The sequence below is a fragment of the Emys orbicularis genome, chromosome 12, assembly GCF_028017835.1.
Source record: "Emys orbicularis isolate rEmyOrb1 chromosome 12, rEmyOrb1.hap1, whole genome shotgun sequence".
NCBI classification, from domain to species: domain Eukaryota; kingdom Metazoa; phylum Chordata; order Testudines; family Emydidae; genus Emys; species Emys orbicularis.
The window spans coordinates 1,377,255-1,393,472 of NC_088694.1; the positions used below are offsets into that span (position 1 = coordinate 1,377,255).

Here is a 16,218-nt window from a genome sequence, read left to right on the forward strand (position 1 = left end):
TCAGTCCTAGCTCTCCTCGGATGAGAGAGATGAACTGACATATATGTGAGGAGAAGGGTGTGGAGCATCTCTTAGACCCACTTTGCCACGCTGTGCAGAGAAATGTGATCTCTCTACATGGTAGTGGCAGATCCGTCGTCATCTTTAGATTTTGAGTCTTCACGTGACACTCTAGGCCTGTCAGTCCTCCCTCATTAGTGTGAGAGGAGCTCATTTGAGTTTCACAGAAGCCCATCTTCTTGCTGTCTTCTCCCATCAGCAAGGGGCATCTCAGTGAGTATTGGTGGCAGATTAGAAATGGCATCTGAGTCTCAGTTGGAGGGTAGCAGCTTGACGGCTCAGAGAGACACAAAGGGAAAGGTGGCTATTTGGTGTTGTACTGCGAGACAGATGAACATTTAAAGGGGGCTGTGGTTAAAAAAGACTGTAAATAAATGGCACCTTAGTACTGTATGTATCTCCCTGCGATGTGTCTCATGAGTTGTATCTGCTTAATTTGCTGGTACACAGCAATTTTGCCTCACTGTCAGTGCGGCAGAGCCTGTTCTATCTATGGACGGGACAAGCATCTTCTTTGCTGCTGCCTGCATAATCAAGCAAAGAGCTGAATGCTGCTCCCCAGATCTCCTCTTCTTGATAGCCACGGACGTAAGAGAAATAATGACGTTGCCTTTATGGGAGAATATGGGAATTTTTGCAATACCTTCATAAGCAGTGTGCGACTCAGTTTGCACGCTCACTTTGTATCCCTACCCACTGAGTGTTAAGGGGTTAATTTTTCTCCGGGATGGAGAAGGTGAATATCATGTACGCCTGTCTAGGTTGGAGCCAGTTACGTTATCAGGAACTGACAGGAATCAGCCCAGGTGAATAGTGTGTCCTGAAGCGACACCAAACGTTCCAATGACTGACCAGTAGCTTTCAGCGACTGGGAGCCAAGGAAGCTGACCGTGTGAACAGAGCGTGGCCAGGAGTCTGTTGTTGCTGCTGCACATTGAGGGTCAGAGTGACTGAGAGGCTGATGACACCCAGGAGCCCTAGTGAGAGTGGGGGAGAGACTCTGTTGTGGTGAACTATGACTTACGCTTGGGTTTGCCATTCGAACCTGGACCCTCCTGTGCTGCAGTGCAGCTGCCTTGTTCTGTAAAGCCTGTTCTGCCTCCTTGCAGACCCTGGCCGCATTGCCCCCTAAAAGGACCAGCTCTCTGTCAGGAATCTGAACTCCTTTGGACTCTGTGCGGAGGCATGTGACTGTAGTCCGAATGCCCACATTGTGTTGCCAGGCGGCTTGCCCCTGTGAAAAGCTGCGCTGAGGGCCTAGTGAATAATGGGGTATTCCCAAAGAGACTGTAAAGGCTGGGGTGTCGAACCCCTGTAAATCCACAACTGGCTGCAGCCCCGGCAATCTGAGAATCTCACCCATTACTTTGTGCTCAGTGTAAGAATTAAGAGCTGTCGAGGGCGATAGGCCACGGGGGCGCTGGGGGTGATGGAGGAACTGCTGTGAACAGAACTTTGAGAGCATTTAAAGGGCCAGCACATCCCTAACAGACTATGTATGTTTCAGGTAGCCAGTTGGTGTACCGGGAAGTTAATAGGAGCTGTGGGCGGGCTGTCAGGAGTCGTTTCCCCCCCCCCCCCCCGTTCCCCTCCCTCCTCCCGCTGAGCATCCCAGGCATTTGACTGGCAACCGTGGCTCTCCAGCCACAGGGTAAACCTGGAGCTGCAGCATCCCTTGCCATACAGGGGCAAATGTCTGGGCAAGCTGCACGGTGGTGTAGCCACAAGCTCTCCCCACCCACAAAGACCCTACATCCTGGTGCACAGTGAGCTCCTGAAGAGCTGTACTTTGGGGTGTCCAGGCCCCCAGCACGGTCTGTAACCCTCTATAACTGCCACTCCTCCCTCCCTCCACCTCAAACAGGAGAGCCCACTTTGGTTCTGCTATTGGAGCCCTTTGTGCCTGTGGCGTGGTGGGCAAGTGTAGAGGGGAAACAGGAAGAAGCGTTCGCCCCAGGACAGTTTGGGCATCTCCCCTGAACTCAGGAATAAAGACTGCCCTAGGAGCCTAGCTTTAAATCTGAAAAGTTCTCCGTCCCTGCTGGGGCTGCCGCAGAGCTCCTCGTACTGCATGGGCTTGTCACTGCACGAGTCGGCCTTCCTGCCCGTCTCCCGATCAGGCTTGTTTTAGTTGGGCTCGAGAATAGTTGTTTTTCCTTTGTGGGGTTGCCAGTGAGTGACGACTCACATGCAGCAGATAGAGCTGTAACATCCCACTCCGCGTTGCCGCCATCCATCACAAGCGTGCTCGGCCTGTGAGGCCTGGTGGCATCCGGCGACCTCTTTGCAAGATGCCAGGAAGCCTGTCCTAGTGCCAACCTCCTGAACTCGAGTGGGAGGGAATTCAGTGCTTGCATAACATTCAGAAGCCTTTCCACAGGCAGCAACATCCTGCTTTTGAACTCTGCGCAGCTGTGTCTGTGTCCATTCTTCAGAGAGCTGGAGTGTATTAAAGTTACCGGGGACTGCTAGAGTCCAGAGTTTTCTGCCCCTTGGGCATCCCTGTGTTGTCGATAACCCAGTCAACTTTAAAGCCTTTTCTGAGTCTCACACACGGAGTCTGTCGGAGAGGACTAACTTCTTTCATCCCACATATGGCCAGGTCAGGAGATTTGTCTTCCTTCCCCGTTTTGGAGGCATTAGTTGAGTTGTCCTAGTTCGGTGTCTAAGGCATGTAGAGCCGTCACTGAGAAGAGCCCTTGACTATCTGAAGAGGAAGACTAACAGGGTAGCAGACTGTAGGACCCTGCATAGGAAAGCAGGGCTGGGGTTTCGAGTCACACGATTAAGATGCTGAAACCCTGTGTTAAGATGCAGGGTAAATATTAAGCTCTTGTCTATGCTAGCAAGGGTTTGCCAGTAGAGCTCTAATGGCAAACCCTGCTCGTGGAGAGAGAGCTTAGACTGGCAAGAGCTCTTTTGCTGGTGTAGCTTATACCTGTTCCCTGAACAAAATAAGTGATTACTGCCATTATAACCATGTCTAGCACAAAGATCTCCGTCAGGAGTAACCACACTCCTAACTGACAGGTGTTGGCAGTATCTATAAGTGTACACCAGGCCTCTGCCGGCCTGACAGGTGGGCACAGTTAGCTCCAGCCAGGACCTGAAGGTGGAGGGAGTCTCTCTTTGGGCCCCGAGACAACAAAGGAGCTAGGGCAGAGGAGGTCCTGGAGGAAGACTCTTAAGAGCAGGGCAGGGACAGACGCCTTAGGATTGTTAGTATCTTGGGCAGTGGGGAGGAGTGAGATGGATAGCTTAGCGCCCACTCCCCCCCTTACAGGATTCTATAGGGCCCTAGTAGCTTGATTCACTGATGCTGGCCTGCTGTTAAATATCTCACCAGGACACACACTCTGCTTCCGAGAGATGTGTTAAAGAGGGGCTATGCATGAGGCATCTGCCGAGGGACACCTCCTGAGCACTGTCTGTGTCCTAGCTCAGCTTGTCTCCAGCAGACGCTATGCTCAGCAGTTGGTAATGTGAGAGGCTGTTGCAGAGGTGGGAAGGGTTAATTCTCCTCCTGGTGACTAAGGGACTCTGCCTGTAATTGTACTGCAGAGGTAGGCTCAGAAAGCCAGAAAAAGTTGGTAGCCGAAATCCGCTTGTGGCACTTGTGACCTTGTGTGCAGCTTTGCCTGCGGCACGCGCACACACAGGACGTTCTCCTTGCTGAGCATTGCAGGTAGAGTGTACTCGCTGGCGATGGCTCTAATGAGGAAATATTGCTCTGCTGGTTTGTGCCCACCTGCCAGACCAGTGCATAATAAATCAAACGAGCTGCAGAGCGCTAGCAGGGCCTGACAGGCTGCTTCCTTTATTTTCTAAAAAAAACTCCACTGTGAAGATTGTGAAAGGTCACACGTGACAGGAGTTACAGCTGGTCTCTCTGAAAATGGAGGGTACATACCTATGGGGGTGGGTTTGGTGGGCCTTTCCCAGGAAGGGACTGTCTGAGTTTATTGCTGGGTTATCCTTCGGCGGCACTTTGGAGAAAATGTTCCAAGCAGTGGGATGACTGAAGGGGGCACTGACTGGCTTTGAAAGGAAGCTCTATCTGGTCCTCCCTATAGGACAGGAAGTCACCATGCTGTAGAACCTTTCCGAGTGGGAGGAGTAAAAGGGGATGAGAGCGGTTCCCAAGGGATCCTCCTCCAGCCCCTTCAAAAAAACCCAAACAAACCAACCCCACACTCCTCTTATGCCAGACGCTCTTCCTGTCCTGAATGGGAACTGATCATGCTGAAATGACTGCTTTGGGTAGCATTCCTTAATGTGCTGTTCTGCATCGACCCCTTGTAGTCACTGTACCTACTATGCCCCAAGACTATCTGGCAGAACTTCAGCAGGTGCAACTGGCACGAAAGCCAGTGGAGCGATGATTGTTTGTACCAGCTGAGGATCTGCTGCATGAATGAAGCTGGAATAGCCAATAGTTTAGTGGTGGTGAATCCGCATACTGTGGAGGAGCTCTAGGCTTGGTTCTGGCTTGTTCATGTGGCCATAAGAAGCATGGCGCTCCAATAGACAGGCCTTTGAGTCTGGTGAGGATTAGTAGCAGCCCTTCACTAAAAAGTGACCTTGAGGAGAGAACTATGCACATTTTTCACATCAAAACTGGAAACAGTTGAAATTGATTTTTTCACATTTTGTCATGGAATCAGAAATCAGCCTGACTTTGAAATACTTATAAACTTGTTACTGAAAAACAAAAACGTGCTCATTTGCAGGTGAGAAAGGTTGAAGTTTGCTCAGAAGTGAATGGAATTGAGTGAAATTAAATTCATTTTCAAGAGAACTATAATTTTGTAAGAGAAGTAAATGAGAACTTGCAGTTTTTAATGCATAAAGTATAGTCAATGAAAGAGTATTGGCAAATTTTTGCAAGTGTGAAAATCCTATGAAATGGAATTGGGACCATTTTTGTTTAAAGAACCCACCTTCCCCTTTTTTTCCTAGTTTTACACAGCCTATTTTATGGGGAAATGTCAGAGATTCTTGGCCTTGGTGGACACAATGGCTGAGTTCAAGAGTTTGGGGTGTGGGAAAGCAGAGGGATCAGATCCTAGGAGCTCGGTCAGAGGCTCCATTTCCTAGTGGGGGAAAGCTGTGAATATACGGCAAAGCAGATAAACCCTCTATAGTGAGATTACAAAAATGCCAGATACTTTGAGTCTTTTGTTACATGTACCATAGCAATATGGGGGTAGGGCGCTCTCTTGATCCACCTGATAACACCACCTTGTGCCATCCTTCAGGATATGGTGCGCCGGGGGGAGATAATAGATGATGACATGGAGGATGAATTCTACCTCCGTCGCCTAGATGCTGGTCTCTTCGTTCTACAGCTCATCTGTTACATCATGGCAGAGATCTGCAATGCCAGCGTCCCCCAGGTAAAGACACCACCCACTTCAGCCATGGGCTTCCAGCCATGACACGCAGGGCTCTGAATCCCCTCCACTGCTCCTCATCCCTACAGGAACTTCTCTGCACTAGATTTTTTTTTTTTTTTAAGAAATCTACTCCCATCACAGTTGCACCAGTGGTAGCAGCCATGGATGCACTAATGGGCCAAGAATGCCAGCATTGTTAGCACCACATCATCTAGACCAGCTCTGAGTAGGGCCAGCAATCCCAGAGGTAGAAATGTTGGTGCCCTGTCTTACCATTGGAGGTAGTGCAATTTCCCGAAAGTCTCATGTAGGCACCACCTAGGTCTCCTGTGAATTCCCACGGTATCTGATTCTGGCTAGGGGTCTCTCAAACCAGGTGATGTGCCCCGGTCCTTTGTGCACACGAATATGGAGCTTTGTGGGCTGGGGGTGGGCACACCTTTTGCAAACCCATTGGATGCGCCTTTCAAAACTTGTCTGACTGTGCACTGAGAGAAGTGGGCTTCTGAAGGTAGATGGGAGTTTAGAACGCTCAGGATTTCTGCACTCCCGCCAAGAAAATAAGACATTCATGGTCTCTCTGCAGCTGTGCTGGGAATGATGTCTGTTTGTCCTCTCTTCTCTCCCTACCAGATTCGTCAGAGAGTCCATCAGATTCTGAACATGAGAGGCAGCTCCATCAAAATTGTTCGGCACATCATAAAGGGTGAGTTTCTCTTGCTCACTGTAGTACCCCAGTCATGTGCCTTTGCCCAGGGCCATCCTCCCTGAGAACAAGGGAATAGACAGAGCTTGTTCAGACTTAGCAAAGTTCTAGTTGAGTCTCATCTTTCGTTCCCATGGCCCCGCCCCGCCCCATCTGTAGCATATCCATGTCCACGGCGTGTTAGTCTTGCTCTTAGCAACAGATTAATATGGATTAGGGCGGTAAAGTATCGCTCTCCAGTGTTAAGGTGTAGCTGTTGTGATTTGCAGTCCTAGCTTTAATGTCGTGTTTGCAATAAAGCCGTGCTTATTTGGGCTCTACCATCCCAGCTCCAGGCCATCCCATCTCTTCTCCAACATAAATAGTCAACTGAATTGAGGCGCAGGAGGGCAGAGACACGTGGCAGGCTGCAGAGACAATCACCCGCAGTAAAGTTCCCCCTCTGACTTGCCACTCCAGGCGGCTGGTCCGTTAAGAGTCGGCTAAAACAGCTGTAAATTCCCTGACAGCCCAGGCTGCAATTCCTTACTGTACAGTGCGGCCATGGCTGGCTGACCCTGAGCAGCTGGGTTGGTATCGGTGGGTGCTGGGGGATGAGGCTCTTCCCTCTGAGGGGAGGGGGAATGTCTCGAATGTGGTGTGGAGCTGTGAGTTGTGCCACAGTCAGTGCATTGGTCAGGGCTCTCCGGGCTCTGAGTCCAGAGCAAAGAACAGCTGCTGGCCTGTCCCTTCTACCTGACAGCGTCGGTGCGGACGGGAAGAGAGAGAGAGCAGCTGTTTCCCTCCCCCCCCCCCCCCCCCCGTTCAGAGGGGAGCGTGAGGGAGTGAGCAGTGCACTGGTGCCATGGGGAAAAGATTGAGGTGATTAGGGACTCCGGGGTCCTCGGGAGTATTCTGGCTGGGGGCCCTGGACACTGTCCAGCTGCCGCGGTGCTGGCAGCCGTGGTGCAGAAGCCGCACACGGAGGAATAGCGGGGCCAACCTGCGCTCCAGGCTGGTGTTCAGATGTCAGGGGTCATGCACTTTGGGCCAAATTCATCCTTGGTGTCACTCCGCTGGTTTAACAGGAGCTACCCCAGGAATGAACTTGGGGAAGCTGCCTGCCAGTTGGAGTACCGGGTTTAGTCTGGGGGAGTGGGGGGAGGAGTCCAACCCACTGGCCCTGCGTGTCCCCCTTGAGAGGCTAGTGACGGGGGGGATTTCCAGCCCTTGGCACAGCGGGAGCAGGAATCTCGCACTGCAAAGTGACATAACTCCAGCACCACCCTTGTGGATAGAGCTGTTGCTGAAGCCCCCCCTCTCCCCTCCCAGTGTCTGGCTCAATCTCGGGGTGGGCACAGTCTGGGATCGCCCCTTCACTGCATAGTCTTGCTTTCCACTCCGTGGGCTTCTCTCTTGTTCCATTTTTATTTTCTATTTTTGCATACTAATTAGGTGCCTGCTTTTTAGTTTGGTTTTATGGCCTACTTATTCTCCATGTTTCTCTGGCAGCTGATGGGTCCCTGGGGCTTGCTGCAAATTGCTTATCATGCAAGTGAAGCAGTAGGCCTCTTTTTCTCCAGTGGTTTTTCAGTGGGGGAGGAGTGGGCAGGGGAATAAGTGAATCTCTGCAGATTGACCAGGCAGTCCCCTGGCCTGTTCTCCTGAAGATCAAGCCGCACTTACAGCTGGAGCGTTCGTGTTCTCTTCAGGGCTTCAGGAGTACTTGGACTGGGAGGGAGCAGATTTTGGAATGGAAGTTTGGCCTAGTAGATAGAGCACTGGACTGGGACGCAGGGGACCTGGTTGTGTTTATGCCTCTGCCACTGGCCTGCTGGGTGACCTTGCTGAGTCACTGCCCTGCCCATGCCTCAGTTTCCCCATCTGTAAAATGGAATTGATGACCCTTTGTAAAGCACTTTGAGACTAAGGCCTGGTCCACACTAACCCCCCACTTCGAACTAAGGTACGCAAATTTAACGTAGCTGAATTCGAAGTACCTTAGTTCGAACTTACCGCGGGTCCACACGTGGCAGGCAGGCTCCCCCGTCGACTCCGCGTACTCCTCTCACCGAGCTGGAGTACCGGCGTCGACGGCGAGCACTTCTGGGATCGATTTATCGCGTCTAGACAAGACGCGATAAATCGATCCCAGAAGATCGATTGCTTACGGCCGACCAGGAAGTAAGTGTAGACCTGCCCATACTGATGAAAAGGGCTGTATTAAATTGTGGTGGTGGTATTTAAGCAAAAGGTCTCTGCTGAAGGAACAATTGTATAAATAGGGGCACTTGCCCTTACAGGGAGGAACATGGACTGGTGATTGCTGATCCATAGAGGGGCCAGTCTGTCCTGCCTCTGCCCCCTTGTCATGGCATTGCCCCCAGCCCCCACATGGGCCCTCCCGTGGTTTCAGAATGATGTCCTGATTGGTGAATGAGGCATCAGAAGCACCGAGATGCTACAGGGATGGGCCCACTAGGAAGATAGCTGGGAGGGAGGAATGTGTGTTAAAAGTTAAACCAAAGCCTGTTCTGTGCTTAACCAAAGAGAAAAGGTGAATGCTTTATAGTGGCGCAAAATTTGGCCCATGTTCCCTCAGTGTATGTTCTCGGCTGTCTCCAATATCCTCTTATAAACCTGGAAATATTTCCCTATTGTTGTTGACTGTTCTGTAACCATTGTATTTTCTTTTGTCTAATGAAACAGAAGCCAATTCTAGGCACTTTCTGTTTGCACAGTAGCAGCAGTGCGTACAGCTCTGAGTAAGCGCTGGTGAGGCGGGAGTGTACACACACACACACTTTAAATAAATACATTAAAACCCACTCTCATTGGGTTTTTATCTGCTTTTTTTCCACTTCATGTCATCAGCTGTTAGTGACCTAATAAACAATTTTCCAGCAAGTCATTGTGAGGCTTAGTCTTACAATGCTAAATGCTTAGGAGAAAAAAAGAAAAAAGTGCCGCGCTTTGGGCAAAACCCAGCAAGTCTGTGACTTGTTCTCGCGTGGGAGATTTCACTGGCTCGGGAGGGGGATTGGCTGTTAGTGACCCCTGTGGCAAAAGCAGATGCTTTTTCCTTAAACAAATCCTTAATATCGAACTGAGCTGTGATCCAGCTCTGCTAGTGCCTCCTGCTCTGCAGAAAATGGCCACAGGTTCCTGCTTGAAGTGAGAGGAGCTGAGTAGCCTGGTGTTGTCCCACTGCTCCACCGCCGGGCAGTGCACTCGGGATGGAATCCCTCCTGGCACTCAGACGGGGTGCAGAGTTCCCCTTCGTCCTCTAGTGAGCAAAGGCCAGGCCACTTGCTGCCTCGCTCAGGCACTCAGAGTCACAAAGGCCGGCGAAATGGCCTGCTCGGGGCAGAACCTGCACCTCCGTTTATTTCCCTGCGGGGACGGTGCCAGTATGTGGAACGCACTCAGGAAGACAGACACACACACACACACACACACACACCCCTACCCCTCAGCACCTGGCGTTGGTCTCTTCCAGGAGAGGAGTGTTAAGAGTGGGCTGGGCCGTCACTGTGCTCACAGTGCTCCCCCAGGCCGGGATGTGATCGAGAGCCTGGCAGCAGAGAGAGGGCATGGCACTGGGTGCAAACTCCAGGCAGCTGGAACAGGATCTGAGCTGTTAACCACGGGGGGGGGGGGGAGGGGGGCTGTTCTCTGCTTTGTGCAGGAGAGCCCTCTGTCCTCAGGTGCTCCCCCCACCTCCTTGTCTCCAGGATGCCAGTCAGACGGACCCACTAGCAGCAAACCGCGGTGGCACCGGGCATCTCTTGTCGCAGAGACTATAGCAGTTTATAAATATTAAACGGATTTCTCCCAGAGGCCTTGGCAAAGAGCTCTCTGCTTTGTTTGTGGAGACAGAGAGGGTGCATGAGAGAAGGCTCCCACACCAACTAGCTTCTCCCTGTCCCCAGCCTTTTCAGTGCTCTTATAATGAGGGCTTTGATGGAGCTCAGAAATGTGTAGCAATGCTGAACACATAAATATTAAAGCAAACTTTCTTCTGCCGCGTTGCCATTCAGACGCTGAATACAAGCTGTTCTGTTTGTTTGGGAAGAAGGGGATGCATGAGAGGAGCCAGAGAGGCTGGAAAACATCTTCCTAGGCAGACAGCTTCGATTCACTGAGATGTTCGTGTCCTCAGCCCCAAATCTGCCTTTTGTTTTGTAATAATGTGTAACGGTGCAGGGTGCACTGCCTCTGGCTCCGACCCAGATCTAATGGGGGGGCTTTGAATGCGGCTTGGGGACAATTCCTAAACTGTCTCCTCTCCAGATGCTGAGGCTGGGGGATGTACTCGGGACTAAAGTTCTGGTCTCCCTGCTGATGTCCACCGTGCTAAGGAATGAGGGAGAAGAGCAGGAGCACCTATTCTAGTGCCCCATCCTTTCAAAACAAATCTTGTAATGAGGAGTCAGTAGATGTTTAACATGCAAAGTTTTAATCACCAGGAAAACGAGTCCATCACTGTCCCTTGGCTAACTCTCCGTCAGGCATTGACGTGAGTTGTTCACAGGCCAGGATACAAGTTTAGGTTCTGCGGTGGTGTCGCTGCAATAGGGGAGGCTTATCTGCCGTCGCATCTTGCTCAGGGCTTGGTTTTGTTTTCCTGCAGAGTACGCAGAGAACATCGGGGATGGGAAGAACCAGGAATTCCGGGAGAGCGAGCAGAAGCGGATTCTGGAGCTGTTGGAGAATTTCTGAGAACTCTGGGTTTGAAATCTGTGCGTCTCATAACGAGGACGCAGCCAGCACGCTGAGCCTTTCCACCGCCGGCTGCCCAGCAGAAATGACTTCTCGGTTAAACCAGTTCTAATAGGGATTTCTGAGACATTAAAGTTCATTTTTTTTATTTCTTGTTTGATGTTTTCTGCCAAGAGACCTCGGAGAGGGGTTTGAGAGCATCGCAGACACTAGTGCAGCTTCATCCTGTGGCCTCTCTCCTGCATACTGTTGAGAAGCAATCCCACAGCCTGAGGGGGTTGACAGCAGAGTAGAGGGGAAGCCTGGTTAGCTCGGGGCCTGGTAGTGAGATGCTCACCTCCAAGTAGCAGAGTCAAATGCAGCCCAGGGGAACACTGGTCAGGAATGTTACCACATTTCAGCAACTTGTGGGATGGTCTCAGACAAGTTCCACGGGACACAAGCTTCCATAAGTAGCCCTGATTGGGTGCTCTTGTTGCCGGACTCACTGGGCCATGGAGACAGAATTCCCCTCTCCTAGGGAGGCTTAGAGAGCCCTACCTAGGTTGTAGCAGGGGTTAAACCAAGAGGAATGGAGGAGAGTGCACTTGTTCTGAGTTGGGTAAATGGTGCCCCTCAACATCTCACCCTCCTGTTTCAACCTACTGTCCCCCCTGTTCTGTGGATAAACAGGACTCTGGCCCCTGAGCTATCGATCCGTGAATGCGGTGCTGGTGGGAAGGAGAACCCCAGATGCAAACTGTCCCAGCCGCTCTGTTCCTTTCCAGGGAGTCACGGCAGGTGGGTTGCCTGTGAATTGCTGATTGCAAAGAAGCTGACCAAAGCCCTTTTCTCGCTCGCCCTTCTTCACTAGCAGTGTAATTCCAGATGTCAGCCAGCCAAACCCAAGTGTTTCTCTGAGCAGTGGCGCCCAGCTGGGACAGGAGCCTGCTGAGAGCATTCTTGCTTCCTTTTCTGTGCTGCTAGAGTTAATGACGGTCATCACAAAACAGCAGAGCTCCCGTAAGCTGGGCTGTGCCTAATTTAGAGAGATTTGCATGCTGGCAGCATTCATTTTTTATCTCAGAAAAATGTCTTGTCAGGGAAGCTTAAAGGGTTCCTTCAATCATGACTTCAGGAGGCACCGCTGGCCTGGCTGTATTGAATGCCATTACTTAGGGATCAGCAGGGGAGTCGTGGCAGCAGCTGCACAAAGCTGCAAAAACGTATTTGTGGTGCAGAAATGATCTGTTCTGCCTGTTTTCCTCCCTCCTCCTTGACCCCTGTAGAAAAGACGATCTTTAACCTTATCCTTTCAGAGATGGCTTCAGTTCTTGACAGTGCTGTACCCTGGAATTCTTCCCTTTCCACGGTGAACTCCTGCTTGCGTCTGGCCTTGGGACTTTAATACCGGAAGATGACCTGCTGGAAACCATGTTGGTCCTTCATTAAGCTGCATTTTGCACCAGAGAAACAAGGGGGTAGAGGATGGGAAAAGAGCTGGGTGGAGTAGCAGGGGACGGGTAGTAGTAATGAAAGGAATCTAAAAGCTAAGAGCTACGTGTTTAAAAAAAAAAAGGGGGGGGAGAGAGAGGGACATGGTTTTGAATATGCTGAGTAGAAAAGAGTAACGTGAAGCATTGAATACAGGCCAGGTTGTTAGTTTAGATATACACCTCTACCCCGATAGAACGCTGTCCTCAGGAGCCAAAAAATCGTACCGCGTTATAGGTGAAACCGCGTTATATCGAACTTGCTTTGATTCACCGGAGAGTGCAGCCCCGCCCTCCCGGAGCACTGCTTTACCGCGTTCTATCCGAATTCGTGTTCTATTGGGTAGCGTTATATCGAGGTAGAGTTGTACAATTGTGCACATAATTTGCACTCAGTTACTGCAGCTGCATTCACACACAAGGGAGCCGTGTGCACAAATTACCAGAATTGGCTGTTTCTGTGCACAGTGACCCAAGCTGTGTCTTTAATCACAGTAATTGTGGGTGCAGGCTAGGTACATTCTGTGCACAGTCGCACCTCAACTCTGCTTCCTACCCGAGGGGCAAGATTCGTCCACCGTGTCTGTGGCAGGAATGAGGGCAGCTTTCCAATCTCGCCGCTGTGGAGTGGCCTTAGGTTACAGCTATCTAATATTTGTTTTATGCTAACTCTGTCCAGACCCTTGGCCTTAGCTGGGCCATCAAGTGCGGAGAGCCAGGATTGGGAGATACCAAAGGGCTACGGCTCTGCCAGTTCATGGCTGCAGAAGTGCTGCTGTTAGTGGAGCTTAGAGAACCCGGGCAGTGACCATTTTATTAAACAGCCTTTCTCTTTGTGAAACCGTCTCTCGACTTGATTAGCTATTGGCCAGCTACGTTTCAGTCTGCGGGTAGCTCACTATCACATTCTTGCAGCCAGCTGTGTGCGCTGTAGCTTGGCCACATGAGGTGGTTTCTGTTCCCTGACTAGATTAAAGTCACTCTGGTGCAAGTACTCGTGTTTGAGGTGTCACAACCCCCGTTGGTGCGCGTTCTCCATTAGCCCCCAGGGCTGTCTCCACACGCAGTCGTGCCCGCCGATTCCTTCCCTGAATGTTTACGAAAGGGGGGGATGGGCAAAGGGAATCGGTTTTTTTCTTCGAGTGAATGTTGGTGGGGAAAGCTGTGAGGTTCGGAGGAACTGAATTCGCAGGTCCGTGTTCAGGCTTTGCCTTGTGTGCCTCCTAGTGGCTGTCTGAGGGACAGAAGCGGCTCTCACAGCTTTAGGGTCAGGGACAGATGCGCACTTGGAAGTGGGGACAGCTAGAGATTAAGGCTCTGGTTCTGGGCTGCAAAAATCGCAGAACCAACCTCTTGAGAAACACAGAGCGTAAGGGGAGTGATGGGGAGAGGGGGTTCCCCTCTGGGTGGTGCAGAGGCAGCAAAATGGCCTACAGTCTGCCCCCCACTCTCCCTCCCATGCAGCCTTGAGTGCAGGGTTGTGGCTTGGGAAGTGAGGGGCTGGAGCACATGGTGCTCTGTCTATTCCAAGCTGCTGCAACAGCCTCTAGACAACTATTGCAGCAGAGGGTAAATTAGACCAGCCTTGAGGTTGCTCTGACTTACATCAGAGCCAAACCAGCTCCAGAACTGGGGAGGTGTAATGCCACCTTCCTCCTCCTCCACACCCCTCCCCTAGTTCTTGCACTAGCTTGGCTGGAATAGTGAGTCGGGGCCCAGACCAAGGGGGAGGTCGGAGCCTTATCACACCTCTTATACCAGCCTAAATCCTCCAGAGCTGTAATACCCTCTTTCTGCGTTGTCTGCTGATCTGTTAGCCAAGACAAGGGGCTGTCACTGAGCACCCTTATCTGACCCGTAAAACCATCACAGGGACTTGTGCTTAGAGGGAGATTCCGAAGCAGCCTGATTGAGAAGTCAATTGAAGCACAAACAGGCCAATCTGGCTTCAAGAAAGGAGTAAATTCTGCAGATTTTTCACTCTCTTTCCCAGTGAAAGAAATGTCTGAGGGGATTATAAAAAGTTAAAATGCCAGTGCTTATCTGCACGCAAAGCAATCGGAGTGTCTCTTCCTTGTGATAGATGAGACGAGTGGTCCAGATGTCACTGAGGTATTAGCACAGAGCTTGTTATCTTGGTACAGGCTTTCTTAAAACAGTGGAGTGATTCTATTGCAACAAGACGCTCCTTCTCTGCTAGCGACGAGCAGCAACGTTGCTACACTGCCTCAGCGAAGCCCGTGGAAACCATCTTGCACAAATGTCCCCGGGTGTCTGAGGTGTTGGGGACTCCGGTGAGGCCGTCGGAGGTTCCTAAATCTGGAACAAGTAGGCACCGTTCCCCTTGAAAATAGTCGCAGGATCCCTGCTCCTTTCTCAAGAACAGTGTGTATCCGCTGGGTTAATTGCTGGGTTCTCTTCAGCTAGCTGGCATTTGTGCCTGAAGAACCACCCAGCACATATATATCTTCAGTGAATAAAGAGAGTCTTGTGGGGCTGGGAAGTCATCTTCCCACCGGCACTACATTTTCATTAGGCGAGGGAGCCGCAGTGGGAGAGGAACGGCTGCAATAAATTGTGGTCTGAGTTTGGGACCTGCTGCAAGCTGAGCTGCTCCACCCGCAGGGTTTGCCCCTGCAGCACCTGGGCACTTGCTTCTTTCAACACTAGCCAAGAGAATTCCCTCCGGCCACATGCCAGAGCCCGCTCTAAGCTGCAGTGCATGGGGTGGGGAGGGGGACTCAGCCTCTTACCACAGGGCAAGGTGTGAGGTGCCTGCTCCTCTGCCCCGGGTTATTAATTCAGATCATTCTGCAGGTTCAAGTGCTCCTGCTGCAGGCCAGGTCACCTTTGCAGTAATGTTCAGTGGCACGGGAGAGCCTTGGAGATGCAAGCCAGGCACGAAGAGTCTGCGCAGCTGTGGGTAAATATCCTTGTTATAATTGGGGAGGATTAAAGGGCTGAGCTAATAGTAAACTTCCTTCATGAAAAAATTGTGGGTTGTAGACAGGGGGATTTGTCCTCGTGAACTTGTCTCGGTCTGCTGACCCTGGGTTAAAGTTCAGAGGGCAATGCAACAGTAGCTGTGCGAAAAATAAACGGCGAGCAGGGCTGTGCGTGTTAACTGCGTTATGTTAATAGTGACGAGTGAATAGGGAGTTAAATTTAAATCCCAAGCAGGGGAAGAGCAACTGTCGCACAGCGGGAGCTGCCACAGGAGACGACGATGAACCTGTTCACAGAGGAAATAAGAGCCTCGTTCATTTATGGGCCTTTGGCAGACCTTTCAAGCCCACCCTGCTGGAGGTGGCCGCGCGGTATGGAAGTCCCAAAAACAAGGAGGAAGGAGCGTGAGAGACACGTCTCGGACTGTCAAAAGCCATGAGAGAAACAGCACTTGCCCCTGGGAGAAGGGGGAGAGCAGAGACAACTGCCTGTGATCAGGAGTGCGAGCTGCGCTGGGATCAGAAATGTCGCCCTGCCACGGGTGGCTCTCACCTGCCTGTAACAGACACCTAAAGGGCCTGTCTCTTTATTGACCATTTGGGCAACTCTTGTCTCGGTGTGCCGTGCCAGTGAAGTCCAGTGGAATGGGAACGCCATCTGCTGGGTTACCTGGCTGCAGACAGGGTCGGCGCTTCCACTAGGCGACCCTAGGCGGTCGCCTAGGGCGGCAGGATTTGGGGGGTGGCATTTTGCCGTCCTCAGCGGAAATTCAGCGGCGGGTCCTTCACTCGCTCCGGGACCCGCTGCCAAAGTGCCCTGAAGACGCGGAGCGGAAGGACCCCCGCCGCCGAATGCTCAAAGGAGGAGCGCTGCCGCCTAGGGCGGCAAAAACCCAGGCGCCGCTCCTGGCTGCAGATGGACGTTTCTCTCTTCCTAG

The 16,218-nt window shown here is 51.5% G+C and overlaps 1 protein-coding gene across 2 annotated transcripts in view; it reads left to right on the plus strand.

The window, feature by feature from the left end:
- Positions 1-11,011, plus strand: part of CTNNBL1 (catenin beta like 1) — a 100,972-nt gene extending 89,961 nt beyond the window's left edge. For both annotated transcript variants that reach the window (XM_065414367.1, XM_065414368.1), the window contains 3 exons: positions 5,319-5,456; positions 6,090-6,162; positions 10,775-11,011. In XM_065414367.1, coding sequence (XP_065270439.1) covers positions 5,319-5,456; positions 6,090-6,162; positions 10,775-10,863 — 300 coding nt within the window. In that variant the 3' untranslated portion in view covers positions 10,864-11,011. The remainder of the gene's footprint in view (positions 1-5,318; positions 5,457-6,089; positions 6,163-10,774) is intronic.
- The last annotated feature ends 5,207 nt before the right edge of the window (positions 11,012-16,218 follow it).